Genomic DNA, 12,746 nt, shown 5'->3' with positions numbered 1-12,746 from the left:
CAATATAGTTGTGGGTGGTGCGGTTGGCCAGTCTCTAAAATCCATTGGGAAAATTGAAAACGGTACCGTCTTGATGGTTTCTTGGCATTGGGTGGTGAGCTCGATATTGCACAGCTCGCCCGCTCCTAGCATTGTCCCTAATTTGTAATGATAGGAAGCTGCCCGCTGAAAAATACAACTACACCCCTCGTGCAGAAGGCAAAACGCTCCTCATACAACAGGCAATGTTAACCAGTTTGCCAGAGAAGGAGGAAGCGCCGCCGAGAAATTGTTCAGTGGAAGATGAGATGCGGGTAGGAACGACCAGGGTTCCGAACATATAAGAAGAAGCGACCAATCCGGGCTTTTGTCTTCCTCTCTATTATTGCCATCCATTTTTATTGCAACTCAACTAGCCTACAATTTGGCCTTATAAAATTCGAGACCCAGATCGCATTCGAATTTGTATCCTTGATCTGCGAACAGCAACAATGCCAATGTCGAAAGAAGAGCCTGTCTTTCCTACCATTTCAAGCCCTGGTGCTTCTGCGAAAGATCCAACCCCAACCCGCTTGCACGTAAGTTGTCCTTTCTTCTACGTTGTTAACACCGAGATCTAATTAAACAAGACCGTACGAATTTTACTTTCTGACAGTGAATCTCATCCTATGGATGATATCAATAAAAAGGGCCTCGGTGATGTGGTTCTTGCTGCCGTTCCTCTTCAAAGGATTCGCGCTGCAAGCCAAGCCCAGGACGACCATAGCAATACGGAAGATGCATTACAAGTGGAAATTGCGGTGTATGAGGCTGGTATTCCACGGGTTTGGAAGATATATGGGAGGGTAAAATTCGATCCATTAAGCAGCGACGATCCGATTCTCTTACAACAACCGGCAAACGATCTTAACTTGAAGAAACATCTTTGTAACCAGTACTTGCGTGGCGAGTACGAGCGGGAATATAAAAGATGGGACAATCATGCAAAGAATCTTGGACTTGAGATAGATAGCGAGTTTGAGCGGTGGTTTGAAGAACGTCTCGATGACATAGGTTACCGCCTTCAAATATCCGGGTAACGTTTAGCAATGCAGAGATAATTCATACTATCTTTCGGGCTTATGTCAATTACTGAATGGGGCTTAGTTTAAAAAAGACAGAAAGTCAAACGTAACGCATTCCCCATCAAGGCGTATAAGTCGTGCTCTGAGAGAAGTATTGAATTGTCGCCAAGTTCCTGCCTTTCTCGGCCTCCCTGATTCGTCGAATTGTACTTCCTCACGATGTCCTCCAGGAACTGTGCTCCAGTCCTTACGAAGAGAAGTCGAGGGGAGAAGTCGCGCTGCCGCTTATTTCGGTTGCGCGGGTAACACTAATCCGTAATGGGAAATATAAGGTCTATGGCTACCAGAATGAGATGGAAAGGAAGGGAAAGCAGGAATGTACAGGCCAATTAATACACCAAGCCTCTCTCCTATATTGGATGTTTAGGAATATCACACGAGTGCTTCATTATATCTCTCGTCAGCCTTAGTCTCCATTTATCACAGTCGGGTGCCTATATATTGCAGAAAGCTGCGGATATTACGTAGAATGGTGATCGAGCGAGTAAAGTAGGACTGATGCGATTATTGGGAGAGGACTCGGGTTGAGGGAAGAAGACATCCCACTCCTTTACTGTATGGCTTTTGAAGTGACACGGGCAAAGCTAGTATGATGTAGTATATCACCGATTACGGTCTAGTGGCACTCTTAACTACAGTAAGAGCGGGACTAGCCGGATCGCGCAAATTCGAGGTGGGGCGTTAAGGGAAGTCACCAATTTCCACATCATATATCATAATTGGGGTTCGGTATGCAGTATTGCTGCTTTAAATCGACTTCATTTTGTACTCTTAAAACTAAATCTGGTGATATTCATGATGCACAAATCTTAGATCTACAACCATACAGAGTACTGCTACAGTACAATCCTGGGGTAGTTAGCGACAATCTGGTGATGCTTAAGGTAAAGGATGCCTCCTGTGATAACTAGGCATGCATGGAATAGGGCATATAAACCTAGCAGAGCTATTAATTGGTGTATACCATCCATCGGAAAGAATTGCCTAGTAGATAGGTTTTGAGAGCATATGAGGATAGCCGTACGAAGGGGTTCGGGGTTAGGCATTTTGTAGCGTGGATGAATAGGCGAGGGACAGTTTGGAAAGTGTCACGACGATGTACCCGAATTGGCTTTCTACTTCAGAGCTCTGAAAGATGGAGAAGACGGTATGAACGGTAGATTGATTGCCAGTTGGTTTGAATGAATGATGACTTTACCCAAGCATAAACACCAACCCCGCTCCAAATGATGCTGACTAAGATGCGCTAGAGGTTCATGTCGGTATGCTCACTAGCCCTGGCCAATAAGAATGTATGAATGCTCTGTCTTTTATTACCCCTGGTTCTGGCAATTCATAACGTGATTCACGGCCGGCCCGTCACCACGGTCGGCCCGTCACCCCATCCAAAATTTGTATCTCCATAGCAACTCAATGTTTTCAAACCACCACAATGCCACCAAAAAGGTCCGAAAAAACGCAAAAATCAATTGAACAAGAGGGAAGGGTTCAGTTAGCCATTCAGGCTATGAAAAATGGTAGATTTACCTCTATCGCAGCCGCTGCCCGGTCTTTTGACGTCCCGCGGACCACCCTCTCCGACAGAATGAAGGGTGTCACAAATCAGCATGAAAAATGGGCTAATGGCCATAAGTTCACAAAAGTCGAAGAGGAAACTATGCATGATTGGCTACTTTCTATGGATAAGAGAGGTGCAGCCCTTACACTGTCTATGTTAAGAGATATGGCCAATTTACTGCTGAAGTCCCGTGGAGATGCTTCTTCATCTACCACTCCTTCTGTTAGAATAAATTGGCCCACACAATTCGTCAAAAGGCATCCTAACCTCACTACTCGATTCTCGCGAAGATATGATTATAAAAGGGCCTTGTCAGAAGACCCTAATATCATGATAGAGTGGTTTAAATTGGTCTAAAAAACTGTCGAGGAGTATGGAATTACTTCAGACGACGTTTATAACTTTGATGAATCTGGCTTTGCAATGGGCATCAATGTAACCACAAAAGTCATCACACAGCAATTCTTCCATGGTCGGCGAGGTGTACTATAAGCTGGTAATCGCGAATGGGTGACTGTGATTGAAACAATCTGTGCATCTGGCAAGGCTTTGCCCCCTTATATCATTTTTCGGGGTAAGGTTTTTATGAAAAGATGGTTTGATCATCTTCCAAAAAACCAAGATTGGGCCCTTAATACTAGTCCGAATGGCTGGACTAGTAATGATATATGCCTAGATTGGCTTGAAAAGCATTTCATACCACATTTAGGGGCTTTAAAGGGCAAATATAAGCTATTGGTATTAGATGGGCATGATAGCCATCTTACACCTAAATTTGACCAGCTTTACAAAAACAACAATATTGTGCCAATTTGTATGCCTCCTCATGCATCCTATCTCTTACAGCCCTTAGATGTGGGCTGTTTTGCAGTATTAAAGAGGTTTTATGGGACTGAGGTTGCGGAATATGTCTGTAAGAAGATTACCAGGTCAGGGGTGATCAGCCTGTCAATCCGGTAAGATACGATGATGAATCGGTAATGAATAGTGGAGGAGCGTCAACGATATAGTATTCTTGTATAGAGACTAATTCTTGTCCCCCAGATAGGGGCCAGGGAGTTATCCCCTTTTATGCCCCGTTTAGACGAAGCTCCTAGGGGCACATTATCTCTGTCGGTATCACTTATTGCGATTCCATCTTCGTTAGTGACACTACGTCCGAATCCTTTTCGTAGACGGAACATTCCCGTTACATGATCGGATCCATTACTCCTCGTCCTGCATAGCCTCGTTAAAACCAACCAGGCAAAACCCTGATGGGAAAAGGCCAAAGGTTGGAAAGAGTGCTTAGCAGTCTTAATGATCTGTCTCCTATTGTATGGTCCCAAAGACCATTACAATTTATCCTCCCCTCCATGACCGTTGTCCTTAACGGTCTTTGTCGAGCAGGAAGCGATGGCGATTCGCCAAGTAGACAAAGAAGATAGCTCCTTTATTGGGTTTCATGTTAAACCCCGTGTCCAAACTTAGCTCTTTCAGGTAGACTGGACGGCTTTGTTCTTCATGGTATTTGATTAGTAGCAGCCCGTCTGCTGTAGCAGTAAATTTCAGTTTCTCCCCAGATTCGTCCACGACATGCCACCGAAGAGGATTACCCGGGAAACAGCTTCTAAGGCCCGCAAGAGGAGAGCGGCGGACCGCGGTGATGGCGGTGATGGTGGGGATAGCGAAGGGAGTGATAGAGATGGAAATCGCCCCCTGAAATGGACTAGATACACTTTTCCTTCATTAAGGTATTAATGGTGTATGCCCTGCCTTCGACATACTATGTCGCATTTCAAAGCGGATGCCGATCCTTGTTCTGTGGTGCGGATTAACTGCCGACTCGTTAACGAAGCGTCGGTGTTATGTGGACAATACACGAAGCGGAAGGACAGTTGTAGTCCCCCCTTAGAAGGAATGGCCGGCGATGCTTTGGATCTTTCCGAAGTACTCGATTCGTTGAAGAATTTTTAGGACGATGGTTTTAAACCCCCAGAGGGTTCTGAATTCACCTTTCCCGACTGGAGCTATTCATTCCTTTATGAGGTTAATAGGGCTGTAATGCGTTTGGGCTATGCCTTCGAGCGCGCTCATACTGCTCATCGGAGTGCTTATGTCGTCAATCGATTTAGGCCGGTACGTCCAATAGTCATACATGTTTCGTTTTGGTTTCGCTAACGAATGCGCAGGAGGAAGAAGGGACTCGGTATCGAAAATTCATTCATCAAAGACGGCAGGACAATCCGAACCCTATTCCTCGACCCCGTCTTACTACATCTCAACTAGATTGGCAGGAGTGGGAGGCGGAGCAGTCTCTCCGCCTCTGCATCAGTGATCCGGGATACATTCTATGGACCCAGGCCAAGATTGATTTCCTCGAGGAGCTCCGTGAATGCGTGATGGGCGAGTGTCGGGCGATTTACGGGCAGGTTTTCCCCGAGGGTCATACAAAAGCCGGAGAGGATATGCCTGGAAATGATTGTCACCCTGAGGGTTTGACACTTCCAAACGGTATCGTAGTTACCAAGGCGAATTTTCGCATCTTGTGGCGAGTCATAAAGGAAAGTTTTCCTCTGTACTTAGCCATTTTGTGAATCGGGGATGTTTCGAATTTATTTCGGGGGTGGTTCTGTTTCGGGAGTCGAGTTGGCAACGTGCAGGTAGAATGTAAAGCGTGGTTTTTGTCTCAACATGCAAATCTCTAACATGTAGATCTGATAAGGTCTCCATGTCTGTTTTGAAAGATCTCCATTGTTTTCAACTTTCTCTCCTTCACTTTTTTTCTTCTTCCCACTTCTCAACTTCCTACTTCCATAACCATCTTCCCCTTTCTGCGTCTGCGTCTCGCTGACGATCCCTTCATCATTCTTCGAGATCATTCATCAAGTGGCAAGGTGAGTCTCTATCATGTAGGCGGATGGGTGAGAAGCCATGTGGTTGTTGTTGTGTTTTCACTTGTGAAGTTTCACTTAGAGAAACCAAAATGACTTGCCGTCTTTTCATAGGCGTTTTCTTTACTGTTTTGCTTAACAACACCTTTACTGACGCGTCTTCTTTTTCCTAGATCGCGTCCCCGTCGTCATGTCAACACCCTCGCCAAGTCCTGGCTCTAAGCGGACTCGCACTAAGTCGACTCCGAGTCGTGCTCGTGTCGCTACTGAGTATCGCCGTCAGATGTCAATGCCCGTCGTCCATACCGAGACGCCTTGCAATACCTGTTTCCGCGTGAGCGTTGCGAACTGGTTTGCTGCTCATAAGTCGGCCGGTTTCCCGGTTCCGTTTGCTTTCCATTGCAAGCAGGACACTGATCAGTCTCGCAAGTGTGTGGGTTGCTTTAAGTCCAAAGGTAACTGTATTCAGGTATGTTCCGTTTGTTTTTCGGGTTCGACTCTTTACTAACTCCTTTTACAGCTTCCTGTCGGTCTTACAGGACACCGTTTTGAGCTGCTTACCGTTCTTACATAGCTCGCCGAGTTCTAGCGGATCCCTGGCATAGTACCTAAGGCTACTTCTAAGCTTGCTCTCAAAGTTCGCAATATTGTGGGTGCTTTTTCCAAGTTGTTAGAGCAGCATCAGGTTGTTCACCAGATCTCTAATACAGCCAAGCCAAATGTGAGTCGGGAAGGAGTCGCTTTTGTTCCTAGAGTTTTTCGCTGACGGTGATTTTGTTTTTCTAGGCCAATGAGATCGCCGACTATGCTTCCTAGTTAGCCAACCATCAGCCCGAATACCGTGTCCCCCTTGGCAATCCCGTCAAATGGCATTATCTGTGGGAGAGGTCGCGTGCTTGTCCCAAACTGTAGTACTCGGAGGAGAATGTGAACTTCTGGATGGCCTCCTTAGCTAACTTCTATAATAGTGTTTCCGCGGTGATGGCTGCGCTGTTCGACCCAACTTCGGCCGAGATTCGTAGAATCGAGCAGCACCTTGGCGATTTCCCTATGCCACTTCCCCTCACTTTCTGAGGTTTTTTCCCGTTGTTCTTCGAGAATTGCGGTATAGTTTGAGTGGCTCTTTTGTGGTCCCTGGATGATTCGGGGAAGTTCTATCAATGTTTCGACCAGTTCTAAGTTTATTCTTAGCAGGTAGTGAATCAATTTCCTGTAGTTTTTTCTTTTCCTTGGTGTATTTCGCGATAAGTTTTGGCGCGTTTATAGATTCCTCTAGGACCCATTGATTATATTCGGATGGCCAGCCGGTCCACTTAACCAAGTAATGTAAGTCTCCGTCGAATCGCTGGTCGTCCCTGATCTCTTCGACCTCCTATTCGTTATCTTCCTATAGCTCCGGTATAGGCATTGATTGTTGTTCGTTAACGGAGCTATTCTATTTCCGTAGGAGCTAGATAGGGAATACATTATGTAGAAGGGCATACTTGTCGGGTAATACAAGACGATACGCTTGTTTTCCGACGTAGTTTAGAACTCGAAACGGCCTAATAAACTTAGGTGCTAATTTCTTATACTTGAACCGTAAGTTCGCGGTAGACAATATAATAAGTTCTCTAACTTTAAATGACATAGGTTGGTGGCGCTGGTTATAATATTTTGCCTACGACTTAATCGCTTTTCGCCAATGTTCCTAGAGTTTTTCTCGTAACTCCTAGAGTTTTGCTTGTCTGTCTTTTACGGCTAGGGCCTCGCGCTCGGTAACGCTGTTTAAGCGTACTTAGAAATTAGGGTCATACCCTAGAAGGGCTCGAAAGGGGCTCGTGCCTATTATGGCATTTTCCGTATTGTTATAGGCAAATTCGGCCACCCGTAATAGTGATGGCCATCGTTTAAGGTTTTCGCCGATAAAACATCGTAAGTATGTTTCTAGGGTCTGGTTCATCCTTTCCGTTTGCCTATCGGTTTAGGTATAAAACGCCGTCGAAAACCTGTTCTTAATGCCTGACAGACAGTATAGTCTCGACCAAAACCTACTAGTAAAGACTGATCCTCGGTCAGATACAATACCATCCGGTGGTCTATACCTCAGTTCAACTTCTATGTGGAATACTTCTGCTAATTCAGATGCATCTATCGTGGTTAAAACTGGGGTGAAGAGGCACCATTTCGAAAAACGGTCCACGATAACCAGGATAGCGTCTGTGACTTGACCTTTCTAGATCGACGCCGGTAGGCTGGTAATAAAATCTATAGACAATTCGGCAAAGGGTCGGTATAGATACGGAAGCGGCTCGAGTTTCCCGTATAGTTTCTCGCGTGTGGTTTTGCTCCGTTAGCACACTTAGTATAACTTAATATATGCATCTATATCCGCTATCATATTGGTCTAATAATATTAGCGTTTAATAAGCTCCTTAGTACGGGCTCGCCTAAAGTGGCCTGATATAGGATCGTCATAATGCAGTTCTAGTATCTTCTCGCGCAATTCCCGCATCTAGGGTACGTATGCTCGACCGCGGAATCGGAGTAACCCTATCTTATCGATAGACCACACGCTACTTTCTCGATCCGGGTCCGAAACGCTCGCTTTCCGGCGTACGGACTCCTGGTCTTTCTCTTATAACTCACGAATCTATAAGAGCATATCCAATTCAGTTTCACTACTGATAGATTGGATCTTGGCGCTTTCAGCGCTATCAAAGTTGGTCTTAATACCGAATTCTTCGTATAGATCCTGCTACTCAATCTATTCTAGAGAGTGATTTATATCGGCGTCCCGATAGGTACCGTGGTCATCGCCAATCGGTACATCTAGCCCTTCGACCCGATCAGGGCTCTCGGCTTCTTTACTAACCAATCGATCTCGAATCGTGGTCATTAACTCTATCCTAGTTAACACTGCCTTAGAGTTGGGTATCCGCGACAACCTATCTACGGGGTTGGTCTTTCTAGACCTATGTTTAATAATGAAATTAAACGGCGCTAGATACATACACTATCGTGCCTATCGACCATTCAGCTTCTACTAGGACATAAAAGTCCGTAGGTTCGCGTGATCCGTTAGTACTTCGATAGGGTACCGGCTGCTATCTAAATAGTGGCGCTAGTGTTAAAAGGAGTAGACAATTGCAAATAATTCCTGGTTAGGGGTAGCATAATTTAACTCCGGGCCGGAGAATTTCCGGGACTAAAACGCGACAGGGCGATACAGACCTCCTACATCAGGCTGTGACAGAATTCTAGCTATACCTTTATTTAACGTATCTATTTCTAATCGGATTGGATTTTCAGGGTTAAAATATCTTAATAGACTCGCTAATAAAAAGGCCCCTTTTAGCCCTCGATACGCGGCCCTTTCGGTTTCGTTAAACTCGAAACTTCTAGGTTTCCGACCATTTTTGCTGCCCTTTAGCATCGATGTAAGTGGCTATGTGATTTGTGAATAGCCCTTAATAAAACGTCGATAGAAGTTATAAAATCCTAGGAATACCTATAGGTCGTGGTACGTGGTAGGTTCTTCCTAATCCTGAATTGCTTTCACTCGATTCTCGTCTATTCTAGTGCCTTCCCCATTCACGATAAACCCGAGGAACTCGAGCTTATCGCGGCAGAATGTGCACTTAGACGGTTTAATATAGAGTTCAGGTTTCCTAAGGCATTCGAATATAGAGTGTAGTGCCTTTATATGACTTTCTCGGTTAGGGGTAAAGACCAAGATATCGTCTAGATACGCTATACAAACGGTGTCAATTAGTCCCCCAAGTGCATTATACATGTAACTTTAGAATGTTGCTAGGGCATTCGACAGTCCGAATGGCATGACCATATACTCGAAATGGCCGTAACGGGTCCTAAAGGCCGTTTTCCATTCATCTCCTTCCCGAATACGAATCCGGTAGTAAGCGTCCTTGACATCGACCTTACTAAAGAATCTTAATCCTGATAAGCGGTCTAGGATTTCCGAAATGAGGGGGAGAGGGTAGCGATTCTTGATTGTTACTTTATTAAGTCCTCGGTAATCCACGCACATACGCAGGGTACCATCTTTCTTTAGGACAAAGAGGATTAGAGCACCTGCTAGGCTCTTAGAAGGTCGAATCCGTTTTCTCTTAATGTTGTCGACTAAGTAAGTCCACAGTTCTTTAAGCTCCTTCCTAGAGAGTGGGTAGATAGGGCCATATGGTGCTGTGGTCCCTTCTTCTAGATCAATTATATGATCCGTTGTCTTGTTTCGGGGCAAAGTTCCTACCCGTTCGTGGTCGAATACGTCTCGATACGCCTCGAGTTCGGATAGAATATCATATCCTAAGATCTCTTGATCCTCGTCTTTATCGGGTAGCCACACGTGTTCTGGCATTTTAACTAGGGCATATATATATGCCTTATTCCTTGCTTTCTTAGCGAATTGATAGGGGTTAAGTAATTCGAATTTGTTGGCTCTAAACCACCACTCCGAGGTTCTTAGACGAAGGATGATGTCGAATTCATCTAAGGTGGTTCGGGAAAGAAGTATGGGACTTCCGGTGGGGTCTCGGTCGATCCTAATACAAGGTCGTTTAAAAGTTTTAGTGATTCCTCGGGAATCAGTGACAGTAAGGGGCACCCAATAAACCCTATAGGTTCTAAGGCGTTCTATTAATACGCCTTCGAGAGATAGGCTCCGAAATAGAGCTTTAGTAAGCTTATGTTAATCAGCGAATAATCGGCTCACCACATCTACCTCTACGCCAGTATCCAAATCTACATGTGTTTCGATATCGCCGTAGCGAACTAGTACGTGTAGGCGCGTAACACTCCCGATTAAGGGGTGAGGAGTCGGAGTAGCGGGATCGTCTATTCGGACTCCTTTTCTTTTTTTACTTTGTCGTTATTGGCGAATCTGCTAACCTTTGCTTTTTTTAGTTATTGAATTAACGATATAACGGTTTCGTCCTTTTCGGGACAATCAGTTACGAAATGTCCCTTTTCTCGGCATCGGAAACAAGTAACGTTAGAGTTATCCTTCTTATCTCTTTTACGTTTCGGGGACTTTTCGGGGTTGTCCCGTTATGAATTGCAGGATCCTCCTCTATGGCCGCGGCCTCGGTTCCCACGTCCTCGACCTTGAGATTCTCTATTACGTTTTTTACCGCTGTCGTCGGTATCGTCAGATTTGGATTTCGGGTCTAAGTCAGTCCCGTCTCGTTTGCGCTTATTGTTCTTAGCGTCCTAATCCTTTTGATTCCTTTTAAAACGGCTTAGGTAGTACGTTTCAGCATCGCGGGAGATTTGTCGGCGAGTCGCCGGTACATCCCCGTTCTAATATTTAATAAGGACGTTTTGCAGAGGGGCCTATAGCTTTATAAAAAGGTCTTAGGCACGTTGCTCTTCGGTCTTTTTTAGGAGATGTTTCTCTAGTGTTTCGAGATATCTCTCGAACTCGTGGGGGTGCTATATAGCCCGTTGTTTTGCAGAATTAAATGACTTCAGTATCTCGCTTTTAAGATTGAAATGATTCTCGAGTAGGCCTTTAGTCCATTCCTTAAAATAGTCCCACTTCTTAGCTTCTTCGGGGTTATTTCGTTGCTTAGTCCGCCAGATATCACGGAATTTTACACAAAGAGAAGTGGTGCTAGTAATGATTCGTTGTTAATCCGAAACGAATTTCCTTAGTGCCCTTAAAAACTAGAGCTTAAGGTCATCGAGCCATATGTCACGGTCTTAAATGGTAAAGTTTTCCTTAAAAGAGGAAACGTGAATCTTGATTTCTCCTTTCTATATCGGTTTATCAATATCCGACGACGAGTTATTATGTATTCGCATTCGTTTCGTTTTATCATTAAGGCCGTTAAGTTCGTTTTGAACCTGCACAGCCCGTTATCGGAGCGAGAGGATTTTCTCTATTCTTTCAATATTCTGCTCTTCTTGTACGACTTACTGTGTAAGGGAATCTTCTCCTTCGTCGTCTCCGCTGATTTCAGTGATTCGCGGAGTGATCTCCGGGTTTTGGGCACTTCGAGGGAGATCCGGGGATTCTTCGCCAGTAGTACTAGCTTGTCTCGTTCTTCGGTTTCCGACCATCGTATCGAAGGGGATTGAAAAAGAAGAATTAGAATTGTAAGAAGATTACTAGGTCAGGGGTGATCAGCCTGTCAATCCGGTAAGATACGATGATGGATCGGTAATGAACAAGTGGAGGAGCGTCAACGATATAGTATTCTTGTATAGAGACTAATTCTTGTCCCCTAGATAGGGGCCAGGGAGTTATCCCCTTTTATGCCCCGTTTAGACGAAGCTCCTAGGGGCACATTATCTCTGTCGGTATCACTTATTGCGATTCCATCTTCGTTAGTGACACTACGTCCGAATCCTTTTCGTAGACGGAACATTCCCGTTACATGATCGGATCCATTACTCCTCGTCCTACATAGCCTCGTTAAAACCAACCAGGCAAAACCCTGATGGGAAAAGGCCAAAGGTTGGAAAGAGTGCTTGGCAGTCTTAGTGATCTGTCTCCCATTGTATGGTCCCAAAGACCATTACAAATCTATCCTTAAAATGCTTCTAGAAAATTCAAAAATATCAATTGCACTAGATTGTTAGACATCTCTATTTGGACAGGCATTTATAGCTATTACTAGCTATTTTATTGATATGGATTAGGTGTACCGAGAGGTGCTTCTTGATTTCAAACCTCTTTATAGCGCTTATACTAGCGCTAATATGAGTACTATGCTATTACAGACCCTTATTGATCATGATATCTAAGATCGAATTTTTGGATTAACAGTAGATAATGCATCAAACAACAGAACACTAGTTGATTCTTTATAGCAGGCTTTACCTCCTGATATTAATATCATCCGGACCCCTTGTCTTACACATGTGATCCAATTAAGCTTAAAACAGCGTCTTGATTGTCTTAAAGCTGCTCCACTTAATGACACCACTAAGACTAAGTGGACTAAGAGTCAATCTATATTAGCTAAGGCGAATGCACAAACCAAGAATCGGGGAATCTCCTATACCTTAAACAAGGTCCGATATCTTATAGTCTTTATCCGGGCAAGTCCATAGCGCCGGGATGTATTTTTAAAGCTCTAAAAACATAAGCTAGGACTTATGGCAATTTAGGACGTGCGAACTCGGTAGAATTCAATATATCTGATACTTCGCCGGGCAAAAAGACTTCGTGACTATTTTAGGCCCTTTTATATAGATTATAGTTGTGAT

The 12,746-nt window shown here is 44.5% G+C and overlaps 2 protein-coding genes across 2 annotated transcripts; both read left to right on the top strand.

Annotated features, from left to right (window-relative positions):
• Positions 1 to 476: 476 nt before the first annotated feature.
• N7529_012159 (uncharacterized protein) lies at positions 477 to 1,058 on the top strand (the record flags this gene model as incomplete). The annotated part of the gene is made up of 2 exons (XM_057247685.1): positions 477 to 557; positions 609 to 1,058. 2 exons carry the CDS (start codon positions 477 to 479, stop codon positions 1,056 to 1,058), a joined length of 531 nt encoding a protein of 176 aa, XP_057093034.1.
• A 3,646-nt stretch (positions 1,059 to 4,704) lies between these two features.
• Positions 4,705 to 6,108, top strand: N7529_012158 (uncharacterized protein; the record flags this gene model as incomplete). Its single annotated transcript, XM_057247684.1, has 4 exons — positions 4,705 to 4,779; positions 4,836 to 5,154; positions 5,708 to 6,003; positions 6,055 to 6,108. 4 exons carry the CDS (start codon positions 4,705 to 4,707, stop codon positions 6,106 to 6,108), a joined length of 744 nt encoding a protein of 247 aa, XP_057093033.1.
• Positions 6,109 to 12,746: the final 6,638 nt, after the last annotated feature.

This window comes from Penicillium soppii (genome assembly GCF_028829465.1).
Source record: "Penicillium soppii strain IBT 18220 chromosome Unknown utg000010l, whole genome shotgun sequence".
NCBI classification, from domain to species: domain Eukaryota; kingdom Fungi; phylum Ascomycota; class Eurotiomycetes; order Eurotiales; family Aspergillaceae; genus Penicillium; species Penicillium soppii.
The sequence above is the reverse complement of the archived record's forward strand: the minus strand, read 5'-3'. Positions and strand labels throughout refer to the sequence as shown.